General features: G+C 44.1%; 2 protein-coding genes across 6 annotated transcripts in view; both read right to left on the bottom strand.

Moving 5' to 3' along the window:
- The window catches only part of LOC106598556 (F-actin-uncapping protein LRRC16A), a 294757-nt gene extending 292689 nt beyond the window's left edge, over positions 1 to 2068 (bottom strand). For 3 of the 5 annotated variants that reach the window (XM_045719317.1, XM_045719314.1, XM_045719318.1), the window contains exon 1: positions 1688 to 2068. In XM_045719317.1, coding sequence (XP_045575273.1) covers positions 1688 to 1727 — 40 coding nt within the window. In that variant the 5' untranslated portion in view covers positions 1728 to 2068. The remainder of the gene's footprint in view (positions 1 to 1687) is intronic. The other 2 variants (XM_045719313.1, XM_045719316.1) reach the window with 1 other exon arrangement.
- Positions 2069 to 11212: 9144 nt separating this feature from the next.
- Positions 11213 to 13758, bottom strand: LOC106598140 (tumor necrosis factor receptor superfamily member 11B). Its single transcript, XM_014189272.2, has 5 exons — positions 13655 to 13758; positions 12905 to 13310; positions 12572 to 12757; positions 12219 to 12340; positions 11213 to 11719 (listed from the first exon to the last, which is right to left on the bottom strand). The coding sequence occupies exons 1-5, from the start codon at positions 13655 to 13657 to the stop codon at positions 11450 to 11452; spliced, it is 987 nt and encodes a 328-aa protein (XP_014044747.1). The 5' UTR covers positions 13658 to 13758; the 3' UTR covers positions 11213 to 11449.
- Between the last annotated feature and the right edge of the window lie 4911 nt (positions 13759 to 18669).

Raw genomic sequence — 18669 nt, 5'->3', positions numbered from 1 at the left:
ATGACTTGTCTTTCCTCTCCTAGACAACAAGCAGGTGTAGGTCTATGTAATGTAGTAGCTAGGGACTAATAACATGAACACACACCATGCTTTATACTGTATAATGACTTGTCTTTCCTCTCCTAGACAACAAGCAGGTGTAGGTCTATGTAATGTAGTAGCTAGGGACTAATAACATGAACACACACCATGCTTTATACTGTATAATGACTTGTCTTTCCTCTCCTAGACAACAAGCAGGTGTAGGTCTATGTAATGTAGTAGCTAGGGACTAATAACATGAACACACACCATGCTTTATACTGTATAATGACTTGTCTTTCCTCTCCTAGACAACAAGCAGGTGTAGGTCTATGTAATGTAGTAGCTAGGGACTAATAACATGAACACACACCATGCTTTATACTGTATAATGACTTGTCTTTCCTCTCCTAGACAACAAGCAGGTGTAGGTCTATGTAATGTAGTAGCTAGGGACTAATAACATGAACACACACCATGCTTTATACTGTATAATGACTTGTCTTTCCTCTCCTAGACAACAAGCAGGTGTAGGTCTATGTAATGTAGTAGCTAGGGACTAATAACATGAACACACACCATGCTTTATACTGTATAATGACTTGTCTTTCCTCTCCTAGACAACAAGCAGGTGTAGGTCTATGTAATGTAGTAGCTAGGGACTAATAACATGAACACACACCATGCTTTATACTGTATAATGACTTGTCTTTCCTCTCCTAGACAACAAGCAGGTGTAGGTCTATGTAATGTAGTAGCTAGGGACTAATAACATGAACACACACCATGCTTTATACTGTATAATGACTTGTCTTTCCTCTCCTAGACAACAAGCAGGTGTAGGTCTATGTAATGTAGTAGCTAGGGACTAATAACATGAACACACACCATGCTTTATACTGTATAATGACTTGTCCTTTCCTCTCCTAGACAACAAGCAGGTGTAGGTCTATGTAATGTAGTAGCTAGGGACTAATAACATGAACACACACCATGCTTTATACTGTATAATGACTTGTCTTTCCTCTCCTAGACAACAAGCAGGTGTAGGTCTATGTAATGTAGTAGCTAGGGAACAGACACACACGTGGACCATGAGGTTTCAACCACTTGAGTTGTCTGACTGATATTACACCTCGGTGACATTAGCTCAGACATTCTACCTTTTACTAGGTGATTACCGAAGTAAACACCAAAAGACCGTCTGAAGCTACAATCGGCTATGCCTGAGGTTTCCAAACGGTTAGAAATATACTCACGGGTTTAATAATACTGGAACACAATACAACGGGAGAATGATTTAGTGGGATAAAGACACGATTTAAACGGGATGAAAGACAATCTCACTGAGACTACACTGGGATGCCTCTCTATCTAAACGATGTTTCAGTTATTATACCATTTAATGTCGCTAAACCCAGCCAGTCTGGTTAATGTTAAATGATAGTCTAACAACGGAATTCACAGAATATAGCGTTTCTTTGTTGGCTGGTTGTGATTGAAATATCAGTAACAACATAATGAAGCTACTATTTGCCACACAGTAAAGCCATCATTACAAGCCCGTGGGTTTCTCTAGAACACAATACAATGGAAGAAACAGCGGTAGCCTTTAACAGCTAACTGTTAGTCGCTACCGTAACAAACCGGTGTTCACGTTTCTTACCGAGCAGTTCTTTGGGGACCTCTGATACTTCCTCGCTCATTTTTGCAGTCTTGGGTCGACGATAATATCCAACGGAAAACACGAAAATACTGTGTGTCAATACTTCAAATAATAAAAGAAGGTGTCAGGTGCCGCTCCGAACGCTCGGTTACATGTTTCCCTCCCGTCGCCTTTTCGGTAAGATGGATCCAGGCGCATATCCCTCCGTTTCCTGTCCGCTTCTAAAACTCAGGATAGGAAAATCCTACATTTAAAAATAACAGATTTCCTCAGAGAATCCACTGATTAACGGCTAGCAGATGACACCATTAGGGCTCACCTCGCGAGAATGAACGGCCACCGGAAGAATCACACACCCTCACACAGAGCCCTCGTAGTACGTTACAGACCGTGATGCGCCAGCCCCTCCTCTCCTGCGATGCCCGGGCCGCTGTGGCTGGCTGGCTGGCTGGCTGGCTAGACGGGTCAAGGAGCGCAGCAGCGAGGAGAAGAGGACATCTGCTGGCGCTGTGTGAAGCTACATGCTGTAGTGTGTATTACTGTTGTATTATAAGGTTGAAGTGCCTTGCTCAAGGGCATATTGACAGATTTTTTTACATATTTGGCTCGGGGATTCGAACCAGTGACCTTTCAGTTACTGGCCCAACACTCTTAAGCACAAGGCTACCTGCCTTACATTACCTGCTATAGGAATAAAGGGGTAAGTGGAAGTGGAGTGGAGGGTTGGCCTAGCAATGATGATGAGGAGGAGGAGGAGGAAGATGAGGAAGAAGAGAAGGAGGAGGAGGAAGATGAGGAGGCATTTGATGATTATGAAGATGAGGATGGTGGTGGTGGAGGAGAAGGAAGAGGAGGAGGAAGAGGATGGTGGTGGTGGAGGAGGGGGGAGGAAGAGGAGGAGGAAGAGGATGGTGGTGGTGGAGGAGGGGGGGAGGAAGAGGAGGAGGAAGAGGATGGTGGTGGTGGAGATGGGGGAGGAGGGGATGAGGAAGAGGATGGTGGTGGTGGAGGAGGAAGAGGAGGAGGAAGAGGATGGTGGTGGTGGAGATGGGGGGGAGGAGGAGATGAGGAAGAGGATGGTGGTGGTGGAGGAGGAAGAGGAGGAGGAAGAGGATGGTGGTGGTGGAGGAGGAAGAGGATGAGGAAGAGGAAGAGGATGTTGGTGGTGGAGGAGGAAGAGGAGGAGGAAGAGGATGGTGGTGGTGGAGGAGGAAGAGGAGGAGGAAGAGGATGGTGGTGGTGGAGGAGGAAGAGGAGGAGGAAGAGGATGGTGGTGGTGGAGGAGGAAGAGGATGAAGATGAGGATGGTGGTGGTGGAGGAGAAGGAAGAGGAGGAGGAAGAGGATGGTGGTGGTGGAGGAGGGGGGAGGAAGAGGAGGAGGAAGAGGATGGTGGTGGTGGAGGAGGGGGGAGGAAGAGGAGGAGGAAGAGGATGGTGGTGGTGGAGATGGGGGAGGAGGGGATGAGGAAGAGGATGGTGGTGGTGGAGGAGGAAGAGGAGGAGGAAGAGGATGGTGGTGGTGGAGGAGGAAGAGGATGAGGAAGAGGATGTTGGTGGTGGAGGAGGAGGAAGAGGATGGTGGTGGTGGAGAAGGAGGAGGATGAGGAAGAGGATGTTGGTGGTGGAGGAGAAAGAGGAGGAGGAAGAGGATGATGGTGGTGGAGGAGGAATAGGATGAGGAAGAGGATGTTGGTGGTGGAGGAGGAGGAAGAGGATGGTGGTGGTGGAGAAGGAGGAGGATGAGGAAGAGGATGTTGGTGGTGGAGGAGAAAGAGGAGGAGGAAGAGGATGATGGTGGTGGAGGAGGGGGAGGAAGAGGAGGAGGAAGAGGATGTTGGTGGTGGAGGAGGAACAGAAGGAGGAAGAGGATGGTGGTGGTGGTGGAGAAAGAGGAGGAGGAAGAGGATGGTGGTGGTGGAGGAGGAAGAGGATGGTGGTGGTGGAGATGGGGGAGGAGGGGATGAGGAAGATAATGTTGGTGGTGGAGGAGGAAGAGGAGGAGGAAGAGGATGGTGGTGGTGGAGATGGGGGAGGAGGGGATGAGGAAGAGGATGTTGGTGGTGGAGGAGGAAGAGGAGAAGGAAGAGGATGTTGGTGGTGGAGGAGGAAGAGGATGTTGGTGGTGGAGGAGGAAGAGAAGGAGGAAGAGGATGGTGGTGGTGGAGATGGGGGAGGAGGGGATGAGGAAGAGGCAGAGGTGATGTTGAGGATCAGTGCTTCTCCTCAGTTGAATAGGTCCTGAGCCATTGAAACCTCTTATAAAGTGTAGAGGCAGTTTGCACAGAGACCATAAACACATACTTTCACTACTGACAGTCTGGACTGCATTTCTCCATTAGGACTTTGTGATGCAGTGTTCAGGATGGAGCATAAAGTTCATCACACCACAACACCTTGACTTGAATCTTAAATCACTGAGTTATTACCACAGGACAGTCAGCACATCCTGTTTACGTTGTTTGTAATATGGATTCATCCTAATCTCGTTTACCAGACACTTCCTCCCATTGCTATCCGCAATTAGTCTTGGGATGAGGTTAGATTGACCCTAAAGTGTTGACCCTGTCTGGTCAAGAAAATAAATGGGAAATTATAACAAATGATTACTTAATCCTGCCAATAGATGGCAGTAAAGTGACAGGTTTATCCGGTGTCCTGTGTGAATTTAAATATGCTCTCTCTAATTCTCTCTTTCTCTCTTTCTGTCTTTCTCTCGGAGGACCTGAGCCCTAGAACCATGCCTCAGGACTACCTGGTATGATGACTCCTTGCTGTCCCCAGTCCACCTGGCCGTGCTGCTGCTCCAGTTTCAACTGTTCTGCCTGCGGCTATGGAACCCTGACCTGTTCACCGGACGTGCTTGTTGCACCCTCGACAACTACTATGATTATTATTATTTGACCATGCTGGTCATTTATGAACATTTTAACATTTTAACATCTTGACCATGTTCTGTTATAATATCCACCCTGCACAGCCAGAAGAGGACTGGCCACCCCTCATAGCCTGGTTCCTCTCTAGGTTTCTTCCTAGGTTTTTGGCCTTTCTAGGGAGTTTTTCCTAGGGAGTTTTTCCTAGCCACCGTGCTTCTTTCACATGCTTTGCTTGCTGTTTGGGGTTTTAGGCTGGGTTTCTGTACAGCACTTTGAGATATCAGCTGATGTACGAAGGGCTATATAAAAATCAATTTGATTTGATTTGATTTGATTTTGATCAGGAGTCCCACATCAGAATCTTTGAGCAGATTTTTAAAAATAGGCAAGTCAGTTAACCTGTTGGGGCTAGGTGGCAGTATTTACACGGCCGGATAAAAAACGTACCTGATTTAAACTGGTTACTACTCTTGCCCAGAAATGAGAATATGCATATAATTAGTAGATTTGGATAGAAAACACTCTAAAGTTTCTAAAACTGTTTGAATGGTGTCTGTGAGTATAACAGAACTCATATGGTAGGCCAAAACCTGAAAAGATTCCATACAGGAAGTGCCCTGTCTGACAATTTGTTGTCCTTCTGTTGCATCTCTATCGAAAATACAGCATCTGTGCTGTAACGTGACATATTCTAAGGCTTCCATTGGCTCTCAGAAGGCGCCAGAAAGTGGAATGGGGTGTCTGCTGTCTCTGGGCGAAGAACAGCAGGAGAATTTGTCAGTGGTCAGCCTGGGGACAGTGAGACTGAGAGGCGCGTTCACGAGATTTCTCCATTTTTTCTTTCAGCCTTTGAATGAATACAACGTCGCCTGGTTGGAATATTATCGCTATTTTACGAGAAAAATCGCATAAAAATTGATTTTAAACAGCGTTTGACATGCTTCGAAGTACGGTAATGGAATATTTTGAATTTTTTTGTCACGAAATGCGCTCGCGCGTCAGCCTTCGGCTAGTGACCTGAACGCACGAACAAAACGGAGCTATTTGAATATAACTATGGATTATTTGGAACCAAAACAACATTTGTTGTTGTAGTAGAAGTCCTGGGAGTGCATTCTGACGAAGAATAGCAAAGGTAATCCAATTTTTCTAATAGTAATTCTGAATTTGTTGAGCCCCAAACTTGGTGGGTGTCAAAATAGCTAGCCGTGATGGCCGAGCTATGTACTCAGAATATTGCAAAATGTGCTTTCGCCGAAAAGCTATTTTAAAATCTGACACCACGATTGCGTGAAGGAGTTCTGTATCTATAATTCTTAAAATAATTGTTATGTTTTTTGTGAACGTTTATCATGAGTAATTTAGTAAATTCACCGGAAGTTTTCGGTGGGTATGCTAGTTCTGAACATCACATGCTAATGTAAAAAGCTGTTTTTTGATATAAATATGAACTTGATTGAACAAAACATGCATGTATTGTATAACATAATGTCCTAGGAGTGTCATCTGATGAAGATCATCAAAGGTTAGTGCTGCATTTAGCTGTGGTTTTGGTTTTTGTGACATATGCTTGCTTTGAAAATGGCTGTGTGATTATTTTTGGCAGGGTACTCTCCTGACATAATCTAATGTTTTGCTTTCGCTGTAAAGCCTTTTTGAAATTGGACAATGTGGTTAGATTAACGAGAGACTTGTCTTTAAAATGGTGTAAAATAGTCATATGTTTGAGAAATTGAAGTTATAGCATTTTTGAGGTATTTGTATTTCGCGCCACGCAATTCCACTGGCAAGCGTCCCACCTCGCCCAGACAGGTTTAGAACAAATTCTTATTTACAATGACGGCCTACCCCGGGCCTACCCGGCCAAACCCCAGACGACGCTGGGCTAATTGTGCCCAGCATCATCTGGGATGAGGGAGGGTTCCTTATTCTTGAGTGGTGAGAGATTGTCGTGCTCATTTAAAACTAGTGAGAAAGGAGCTATTTGGTGTTTTCTCCAAGACGTTCCATTTCGGTTACAGTACATTAGTTGTGTTGATAGCAGGGTTCAGATTACAGGTGGACTGGGGGTACTGGGCACACCCATAACAAACCCAAGATATCTATGTTGGGCACCCAACACTCATGACAACCTCACTCGGTATAAGGTTGAGAATCATTGTTTTGGCTTTGTTGATATCAACACTGACCCCTTAGAACCAGAAGATGGTAACACTATCTGCCATGCTGTGTGCTCACAGGTTAACTGTCTTTCTCAGAATACCACAGGCTATAATCATGCAGGTGCTATTTATCTGCTACTCTGTCATTGGATCTGCTCACAGCAGAAGACATGAAGTGTATGATCCCTTAAAGCTAAACTGGAACTGAGCTTATTGTGTCTAGTTTAACCAAGTGTGCTGTGTTTGTGTATCCCACATCGCACCCTATTCCCTATATAGTGCACTACTTTTAATGAGAGCCTTATGGGGCTTGGTCAACAGTAGTGTACTATATAAGAAATAGAGTGTCATTTAGGATGTAATCTGCGTGTTTATTCCAGAAGGAAAAATATGTGTTTTCCAGGCATTGTGGTCAGACAGAAACACAGTCACACTTTCACAAAAATAAAATGCAACAACAAAAAAACGTGGAAATTCGGGTGACCGTGTTTGGGACCGATTTGGAACATTCAGAGTGTTCCAACCTCCAGCTTCTGAGAAAGAACGAAAGAAAGAAAGAGAGAGAGAGCACAAGAGAGAGAGAGATCGAGAGGGGGGGAGAAAGAGAGAGACAGAGAGCGAGAGAGGGGGGGACAAAGAGAGAGAGAGCGAGAGAGGGGGAGAGAGAGAGAGAGAGAGAATGAGAGAGAGAGAGAGAGAGAGAGAGAGAGAGAGAGAGAGAGAGAGAGAGAGAGAGAGAGGGGAGAGAGAGAGAGAGAGAGAGAGAGAGAGAGAGGGGGAGAAAGAGAGAGACAGAGAGCGAGAGAGGGGGACAAAGAGAGAGAGAGAGCGAGAGAGGGGGAGAGAGAGAGAGAGAGAGAAAGAAAGAAAGAAAGAAAGAAAGAAAGAAAGAAAGAAAGAAAGAGAGAGAGAGAGAGAGAGAGAGAGAGAGAAAGGATACCCATTGTGTGTCATGGTGGAATGAAGCAGAAATAGCCAGAGAAAGAACAAATGTGGGATGTTCAAAACAAAACAACCATGTCAGAATGCTCCTTAACATGTAGAGGTTTGGGCTACATCTCAAATGGAACCATATTCCCTATATAGTGCACTACTTTTCATCAGGGCCCTATAGGACTCTGGTCAAAAGTAGTGCAATATATATGGAATAGGGTTCCATTTGGGAGACATCCCTGGACAACATCCCCCGGGGGTTTCTGATCGGTTCGTTTCCTGGGGAAAGTCCTGAAGTTAAAATAATTGTTTCAGTTCTGTTCTGTTCTCTCTCCCTGAAATTCTAATTGTACAGACAGTGGTCAATGACAGCCTGGGGTTGTTTGGACTATTTCAGAGAAGTCTATTTCAGACACTCATGAATAGATTTAGAAGCAATTTGTGACAATTTTAGTTGTTTTATGTCCCACATTTTGTTTTTACATTGATTACTTACTAGAAATTGTGAAGTTCTGGGCTAAAGATGTATGACAAACAGGATGAAAATCACTTAAGACTGCAGGTCTGGGACACAGACAAACACAATTATCTAAAAGACCTAAATCTTGATTTTTAAAGAGACAGATGACTGGACCTTCATTTACCATCATTTTTCTTTCTCTCCACCATTTCCAGTTAAAACATTTAACTTTTTTACATTGTGGTTTGTCTGCTCCCCTTCCATCCCTAATGTGTTCTGCTGCTTGGTGAAGAATGAAAGCACGGTTTAGTGGCTTCTCTGTTTGAGGTTTCAAACGTTCGGTTGAGTAGTCACCTCACCTCCATCAGCGGACCCTATTAGTTCACACACACACACACACACACACACACACACACACACACACACACACACACACACACACACACACACACACACACACACACACACACACACACACACACACACTTTATTGGTTCAAAGTAGCTCATTTGAGGAACATTTGAGACCCAGGAACCAGACATGACGGTGGCCTGACCTGGTTGTCTTCAGCAGTCAGACACTGGGACCTCACCATCTCCCCCTATAGAAATAAATAGTCGGCCATATTGACTGACCCCATGAGTTAAATTCCAGTCAAATTGCTATGGTCAGAGGGGCTTTCCCCGTTCTAGTAAATCCATTTCTATGTCACCTTTACCCTGGTTATAGTATGTTGGACATAAACACAACCCACCACACTAACTTTACCCCGGTGTGGCACCTCAACTGTAGAGGAGCCTTGTGAAGAAGAACAGACATGAATCACGCTAGCTAGCCTGTTGCTGACATATTGCATGGTGAAGGTTAGGGTGTTCGATGGAGAGAAATGTTTAAGGGGGGTCACCTCGTTACGAGTGTAGAAAGACTTGACTACTTGTTGACAAATTGGGACGGCAGGGTAGCCTAGTGGTTAGAGCGTTGGACTAGTAATCGAAAGGTTGCAAGTTCAAATCAGCTAACAAGGTAAAAATCTGTCGTTCTGCTCCTAAACAAGGCAGTTAACCCACTGTTCCTAGGCTGTCATTTAAAATAAGAATTTGTTCTTAACTGACCTGCCTAGTTAAATAAAGGTAAAATGTAATAAATAAAAATCATGTTTAACAGTATATCCGTTGACTAATCATGTTTTACAGTATATCTGTTGACAGGAGGCATGGGGAGGTTTGGGGGAAGAGAGATAAGAGGTGACTCCTTGTTGATTTATATCTCTGATATATATATATATATATATATATATTGATATATATCCTTGTTGTGTGTGCATAAACGTTTACTACTTGTTGTTGACTAAAATGATTCACATAACTGTCAGTTGAAATCATAAAATTCTCTGTTAACACAAGAACCACTGTGTGCAGTATTAGATAAGAGGACAATGACAGTATGAAGGTAGAACCACTGTGTGCAGTATTAGATAAGAAGACAATGACAGTATGAAGGTAGAACCACTGTGTGCAGTATTAGATAAGAGGACAATGACAGTATGAAGGTAGAACCACTGTGTGCAGTATTAGATAAGAGGACAATGACAGTATGAAGGTAGAACCACTGTGTGCAGTATTAGATAAGAGGACAATGACAGTATGAAGCTAGAACCACTGTGTGCAGTATTAGATAAGAGGACAATGACAGTATGAAGCTAGAACCACTGTGTGCAGTATTAGATAAGAGGACAATGACAGTATGAAGGTAGAACCACTGTGTGCAGTATTAGATAAGAGGACAATGACAGTATGAAGGTAGAACCACTGTGTGCAGTATTAGATAAGAGGACAATGACAGTATGAAGGTAGAACCACTGTGTGCAGTATTAGATAAGAGGACAATGACAGTATGAAGGTAGAACCACTGTGTGCCGTATTAGATAAGAGGACAATGACAGTATGAAGGTAGAACCACTGTGTGCCGTATTAGATAAGAGGACAATGACAGTATGAAGGTAGAACCACTGTGTGCAGTATTAGATAAGAGGACAATGACAGTATGAAGGTAGAACCACTGTGTGCAGTATTAGATAAGAGGACATTGACAGTATGAAGCTAGAACCACTGTGTGCAGTATTAGATAAGAGGACAATGACAGTATGAAGGTAGAACCACTGTGTGCCGTATTAGATAAGAGGACAATGACAGTATGAAGGTAGAACCACTGTGTGCAGTATTAGATAAGAGGACAATGACAGTATGAAGGTAGAACCACTGTGTGCAGTATTAGATAAGAGGACAATGACAGTATGAAGGTAGAACCACTGTGTGCAGTATTAGATAAGAGGACAATGACAGTATGAAGGTAGAACCACTGTGTGCAGTATTAGATAAGAGGACAATGACAGTATGAAGGTAGAACCACTGTGTGCCGTATTAGATAAGAGGACAATGACAGTATGAAGGTAGAACCACTGTGTGCAGTATTAGATAAGAGGACAATGACAGTATGAAGGTAGAACCACTGTGTGCAGTATTAGATAAGAGGACAATGACAGTATGAAGGTAGAACCACTGTGTGCAGTATTAGATAAGAGGACAATGACAGTATGAAGGTAGAACCACTGTGTGCCGTATTAGATAAGAGGACAATGACAGTATGAAGGTAGAACCACTGTGTGCAGTATTAGATAAGAGGACAATGACAGTATGAAGGTAGAACCACTGTGTGCAGTATTAGATAAGAGGACAATGACAGTATGAAGGTAGAACCACTGTGTGCAGTATTAGATAAGAGGACAATGACAGTATGAAGGTAGAACCACTGTGTGCAGTATTAGATAAGAGGACAATGACAGTATGAAGGTAGAACCACTGTGTGCCGTATTAGATAAGAGGACAATGACAGTATGAAGGTAGAACCACTGTGTGCAGTATTAGATAAGAGGACAATGACAGTATGAAGGTAGAACCACTGTGTGCAGTATTAGATAAGAGGACAATGACAGTATGAAGGTAGAACCACTGTGTGCAGTATTAGATAAGAGGACAATGACAGTATGAAGGTAGAACCACTGTGTGCAGTATTAGATAAGAGGACAATGACAGTATGAAGGTGGTGTCATGGCTTTAGTAGGAAAAAGGACCATCTGGTTCCCTGAGGACTGACCTTAATGTTTCATTATTTGACCAGGACAAAGCAGACACATTGTACAACCATAACTGATCAGTATTTTGGCAGTGAGCTGATAACCAGTGAACACACAGGCATACAGCATACAGCACAGTGGTTTACAGTAGTATATTGATGATCACTGTAGGCTATATGGTATTGTATCCAATCCGTGAGTTATTCAGATTGAGAAACCTCTTCTACGTCACAGTGAGGTGATGAGGTCACCCCGTTTCTAACGGAGTTACAATCAGAGGCTTCCTGTAACTCCCTCATCTTCCTCTCTAGTCTCTCTGCCATCACACTCTGATGGGTCTTCCTCAGTATTTCAGGGAGACTCCTCAGGTCTTCCTCTGAGGCCTCCCTGATCCAGTCCTTCACCTGGCCCAGCAGGAGGCCTCTCTGGGCGGACTGGGAGAGGCTGCTGGGTGGGTGCTGCTGGTGCTCCTGGTCAAATCAAATGAAATTCAACTTGATTTAAATTGCATTTCAAATTGAGGCACATTTTCAAATAATAAAATGAAGGAGATATACAAGAACAGAAGGCAATACAAGAGAATAATGAAAGAACACAATAGTGAAATCATTGATTAAAGGCCAGGTTAAACGTAAACCTCTACTGTGTGTGTGTTGGTCATTTGGTATTTAATTAGGATCCCCATTAGTTGTTGCCATAGCAGCAAAGACTCTTCCTGGGGCCCACAGGCCACGTAAACCATGATTTAATACAGAACATGAATAGACAAGAACAGCTTACTGACAGAACTACATCAATGTAAAACAAGAGAAATGTAACTAAGTCTGTACTGACTCAAATCGGAGGAAAACAAGACCGAGACCTACTATTCTAGGTCTGCATTTATCATTTATATGTTCATATATGACATTACATTCAGTAGCATCTATCAGTACATACACACACAATATCTAGGTCGGTCTCTCTAACCTGGTCCTCCTGCTGCTCTTCACTGGCCATCAACCTCCTGACCAGCTTCCTCAGCTTCACCACTCTCATCTTGTGATGAGCGAAGAAGTCAGGAAGGAAAGTTCTGAGTAGTTTAAACTCACCTGCGAACGAGGAAAACATTTTGATTTGACTGTCAGTAACACTAACGTAATACTAATGTATAATACCAACGTAATGCAAAAATATACTAATATTACTTTCATTACATTTCATAAAAACCTGCAATAAATAAAATATAGAGCACCAATTCTGTTTCAGTATTTGGGTTTGAAACACACCACAACTAAAAACACAAGTCAATATCAAGATCTTGTCGATAATGTGATACCCACCTCCATCTTTCAGTTCTTCACAGGAAAGGGCGCAGAGGTTGTCATGCCAACACGTACCCCTGAGGACAGTCTTCTGTCCCAGTGACGCGCAATCGGTGTGATTTACGCACAGCGCGCGCGAAGAAGAGCTATAGGAGAAGGAACCGTGAGGGCATTTTTCACACTCTGTGTCCGTCTCCGTCGTACCTGTGGGGGCATTTGACATTTTTGAACAAATGTATATTACTATTTGTCCGTTATAAACCGTTATAAACCGTTATTCTATCTATCTGCAAAATAACGCGATTGCGCAAAGAAGGAAATGGTGATATATTTGTCCATTCTGTTTCTTACCTCTCCGTTTCACCCCGTAGCCAGAAGGACACTCCGTGTGTCTGATACAGAAATCGGAGTCCCAGTAATATCCTTCTTTGCACTCACACACCCTGTCATTGAGAACCGAGCATTCCTCCTTGACCACCTGGTGCTCCCCACAGAACGTGCCGCAGTACAGGCACTTGTGCAGGTAGTTCCAGTACTGAGTGTAGTGGCTTGATGGACATGGTGTACACACGGTCTGTGTGGCTGCGGTGCAGTGCGCAGACATGTGATGGCCAGGTGGACAGCGATTACAGGTGAGTAACTGGCCCGTGGTGGGATCCAGGTGCTGGTAGGTGGTGGGGGTCTGACTTTGAAGAACCTCTTTCATTGCGCTACAGCTGAGATCAACCGACGCCAGCACTACGAGGATTGGGAACAACTGTAAATATAAGAAAATAATGCACTTTGTTTAGAGCACGTTGTGACAATGTAAAAAGGGCTTTATTAAATACATTTGATTGATATAAAGGTTTCAACTGTGGGTTAAGGGACTACCAATTAATTACACAACATTATTGTAAAATTGACTAATTATTACAAACAGCTTTTTGTCATGGCAACATAATATTGTTGTCACAGCATCACATTCACATTGTACAATATACGGAAATATTGAACTTTAAAATGTTGCAATATATAAATAATGTATTAAAAAGGAAGATCCTTGTAGTGTAACTCTGTGACAGTATGTGTCATTATCCCATCATCAGAAGTGTGACTCACCATGTTGTTGTCTCTTGTCCAGCTGTAAAAGGACTTGATAATGTATCCTTCTCTCTGCCCTTTATCCTCAACCTGGACTAGAAAGAGGAAGGGGAGGAGTCATTTCCATCGTCCTATATCGTCAACCGTGGACTAGAAAGAGGAAGGGGAGCAGTCAGTCAGGGATGGAGACATATCCTCTATTCGATCATATTTTAACACCTTCATAACACGCCTGGTGTCCCCAGTTAGTCATAACACGCCTGGTGTCCCCAGTTAGTCATAACACACCTGGTGTCCCCAGTTAGTCATAACACGCCTGGTGTCCCCAGTTAGTCATAACACACCTGGTGTCCCCAGTTAGTCATAACACACCTGGTGTCCCCAGTTAGTCATAACACGCCTGGTGTCCCCAGTTAGTCATAACACGCCTGGTGTCCCCAGTTAGTCATAACACGCCTGGTGTCCCCAGTTAGTCATAACACGCCTGGTGTCCCCAGTTAGTCATAACACGCCTGGTGTCCCCAGTTAGTCATAACACGCCTGGTGTCCCCAATTAGTCATAACACGCCTGGTGTCCCCAATTAGTCATAACACACCTGGTGTCCCCAGTTAGTCATAACACGCCTGGTGTCCCCAGTTAGTCATAACACGCCTGGTGTCCCCAGTTAGTCATAACACGCCTGGTGTCCCCAGTTAGTCATAACACGCCTGGTGTCCCCAGTTAGTCATAACACGCCTGGTGTCCCCAGTTAGTCATAACACGCCTGGTGTCCCCAGTTAGTCATAACACGCCTGGTGTCCCCAGTTATTCATAACACGCCTGGTGTCCCCAGTTAGTCATAACACGCCTGGTGTCCCCAGTTAGTCATAACACGCCTGGTGTCCCCAGTTAGTCATAACACGCCTGGTGTCCCCAGTTAGTCATAACACGCCTGGTGTCCCCAGTTAGTCATAACACACCTGGTGTCCCCAGTTAGTCATAACACACCTGGTGTCCCCAGTTAGTCATAACACACCTGGTGTCCCCAGTTAGTCATAACACGCCTGGTGTCCCCAGTTAGTCATAACACGCCTGGTGTCCCCAGTTAGTCATAACACGCCTGGTGTCCCCAGTTAGTCATAACACGCCTGGTGTCCCCAGTTAGTCATAACACGCCTGGTGTCCCCAGTTAGTCATAACACACCTGGTGTCCCCAGTTAGTCATAACACACCTGGTGTCCCCAGTTAGTCATAACACACCTGGTGTCCCCAGTTAGTCATAACACGCCTGGTGTCCCCAGTTAGTCATAACACACCTGGTGTCCCCAGTTAGTCATAACACGTGAAGAGGGCAAGACAACAACTATTCCCCCTCAGGATACTGAAAAGATTTGGCCTGGGTCCTCAGATCCTCAAAAAGTTATACAGCTGCACCATCGAGAGCATCCTGACTGGTTGCATCACTGCCTGGTATGGCAACTGCTCGGCCTCCGACCGCAAGGCACTACAGAGGGTCGTGTGTACGGCCCAGTACATCACTGGGGCCGAGCTCCCTGCCATTCAGGACATCTATACCAGGCGGTGTCAGAGGAAGGCCCTAAAAATGGTCAAGGACTCCAGTCACCCTAGTCATAGACTGTTCTCTCTGCTACCACACAGCAAGCGGTACCGGAGCGCCAAGTCTAGGTCCAAAAAGCTTCTTAACAGCTTCTACCCACAAGCCATAAGACTCCTGAACAGCTAATCAAATGGCTACCCGGACTATTTGCATTGCCCCCCCCCTTTTACACTGCTACTACTCTTTGTTTATGATCTATGCATAGTCACTTTAACTCTACCTACATGTACATATTACCTCAATTACCTCGACAAACCGGTGCCCCTCCACATTGACTCTGTACCGGTACCCCCTGTATATAGCCTCCACATTGACTCTGTACCGGTACCCCCTGTGTATAGCCTTGCTACTGCTATTTTACTGCTACTCTTTAATTCATTTTAGTTATTATAATTTTTGTACTTATCTAATTTTTACTTAACACTTATTTTTCTTAAAACTGCATTGTTGGTTAAGGGCTTGTAAGTACGCATTTCACTGTAAGGTCTACACCTGTTGTATTCGGCGCATGTGACAAATAACATTTGATTTGAGATGTGTTAACCTTTGCAGTCATGCATTTGTTCCTTTGGCAATAGAAGAAGAGGTGGTGATTCATACTAATGCTGATATCATTTGTATCCCACTAGGCCATTATTAAAGATCTTTAATTAACAATAAATTAGGATACTTTAGATCCATCTGTCTGGCTCTGTCACACACACATCATCACACCCACATCAAAATATCATCAAGGACAACAACCACCCGAGCCACTTCCTGTTCACCCCGCTACCATCCAGAAGGCGAGGTCAGTACAGGTGCATCAAAGCTGGAACAGAGAGACTGAAAAACAGCTTCTATCTCAAGGCCATCAGACTGTTAAACAGCCATCACTAACATTGAGTGGCTGCTGCCAACATACTGACTCAACTCTAGCCACTTTATATCATGTTTACATACCCTACATTACTTATCTCATATGTATATACTGTACTCTATACCATCTACTGCATCTTGCCTATGCCTTTCGGCCATCACTCATTCATATATTTTTATGTACATATTCTTATTCATTCCTTTACACTTGTAGGTAGTTGTTGTGAAATTGTTAGGTTAGATTACTTGTTAGATATTACTGCATGGTCGGAACTAGAAGCACAAGCATTTCGCTACACTCGCATTAACATCTGCTAACCATGTATATGTGACATATAACATCATATCAAAACCCACATTTTCTCTCTCTCACACACACACACACACACACACATTCTCACTCTTACTTCCCATGACAACCAAACATGTTTATAAAAAGATCTGTAAAGGTCACCACTACTTCCTAAAGGTAAAATGTGGAAGGGCTGCTGGGTCCTCATGTAGACCACAGCAGAACAGTCTTTAAAGGTCAGCTGACCAGAGTCTAACCTGGTCCCAGATCTAGTTCTAGATCTAACACAAACCAACAAGGACCAGACTAGTTGTAACCAGATCAGACTAGTTATAACCAGATCAGACTAGTTGTAACCAGATCAGACTAGTTGTAACCAGATCAGACTAGTTGTAACCAGATCAGACTAGTTGTAACCAGATCAGACTAGTTGTAACCAGATCAGACTAGTTGTAACCAGATCAGACTAGTTGTAACCAGATCAGACTAGTTGTAACCAGATCAGACTAGTTGTAACCAGATCAGACTAGTTATAACCAGATCAGACTAGTTGTAACCAGATCAGACTAGTTGTAACCAGATCAGACTAGTTGTAACCAGATCAGACTAGTTATAACCAGATCAGACTAGTTGTAACCAGATCAGACTAGTTGTAACCAGATCAGACTAGTTGTAACCAGATGAGACTAGTTGTAACCATATCAAACTAGTTGTAACCAGATCTGACTAGTTGTAACCAGATTAGACTAGTTGTAACCAGATTAGACTAGTTGTAACCAGATGAGACTAGTATAGTCATAACTAGTCTGATCTGGTTACAACTTGTCATCTCCCGTCTGGATTACTGCAACTCGCTGTTGGCTGGGCTCCCTGCCTGTGCCATTAAACCCCTACAACTCATCCAGAACGCCGCAGCCCGTCTGGTGTTCAACCTTCCCAAGTTCTCTCACGTCACCCCGTTCCTCCGCTCTCTCCACTGGCTTCCAGTTGAAGCTCGCATCCGCTACAAGACCATACCATGGTGCTTGCCTACGGAGCTGTGAGGGGAACGGCATCTCCGTACCTTCAGGCTCTGATCAGTCCCTACACCCAAACGAGGGCACTGCGCTCATCCACCTCTGGCCTGGTGAATGCACCAATAGGTGAATGCACCAATTTGTAAGTCGCTCTGGATAAGAGCGTCTGCTAAATGACTTAAATGTAAATGTTAAATGTAGTCTCATCTGGTACAGAGGAGCAAGGTGAGAAAAAAATGGCCTGAAAATGAGACAATGACCCTAGAAGACATCACAAACAGATCTGGGACCACACTAGTGGAGGTGAGACAGTGAATAACCTTCCAGGAGACAGAATGACACAGTGAATAACCTTCCAGGAGACAGAATGACACAGTGAATAACCTTCCAGGAGACAGAATGACACAGTGAATAACCTTCCAGGAGACAATGACACAGTGAATAACCTTCCAGGAGACAGAATGACACAGTGAATAACCTTCCAGGAGACAGAATGACACAGTGAATAACCTTCCAGGAGACAGGATGACACAGTGAATAACCTTCCAAGGGAGACAGAATGACACAGTGAATAACCTTCCAGGGGAGACAGAATGACACAGTGAATAACCTTCCAGGAGACAGAATGACACAGTGAATAACCTTCCAGGAGACAGAATGACACAGTGAATAACCTTCCAGGGAGACAGAATGACGCAGTGAATAACCTTCCAGGAGACAGAATGACACAGTGAATAACCTTCCAAGGGAGACAGAATGACACAGTGAATAACCTTCCAGGGGAGACAGAATGACACAGTGAATAACCTTCCAGGAGACAGAATGACACAGTGAATAACCTTCCAGGGAGACAGAATGACACAGTGAATAACCTTCCAGGAGACAGAATGACGCAGTGAATAACCTTCCAGGGAGACAGAATGACACAGTGAATAACCTTCCAGGGAGACAGAATGACACAGTGAATAACCTTCCAGGAGACAGAATGACACAGTGAATAACCTTCCAGGAGACAGAATGACACAGTGAATAACCTTCCAGGAGACAGAATGACGCAGTGAATAACCTTCCAGGAGACAGAATGACACAGTGAATAACCTTCCAGGAGACAGAATGACACAGTGAATAACCTTCCAGGAGACAGAATGACACAGTGAATAACCTTCCAGGAGACAGAATGACACAGTGAATAACCTTCCAGGAGACAGAATGACACAGTGAATAACCTTCCAGGAGACAGAATGACACAGTGAATAACCTTCCAGGAGA

Source organism: Salmo salar, chromosome ssa05, assembly GCF_905237065.1.
Source record: "Salmo salar chromosome ssa05, Ssal_v3.1, whole genome shotgun sequence".
In the NCBI taxonomy this organism is placed as follows: domain Eukaryota; kingdom Metazoa; phylum Chordata; class Actinopteri; order Salmoniformes; family Salmonidae; genus Salmo; species Salmo salar.
This window is presented reverse-complemented; position numbering and strand designations above follow the sequence as displayed.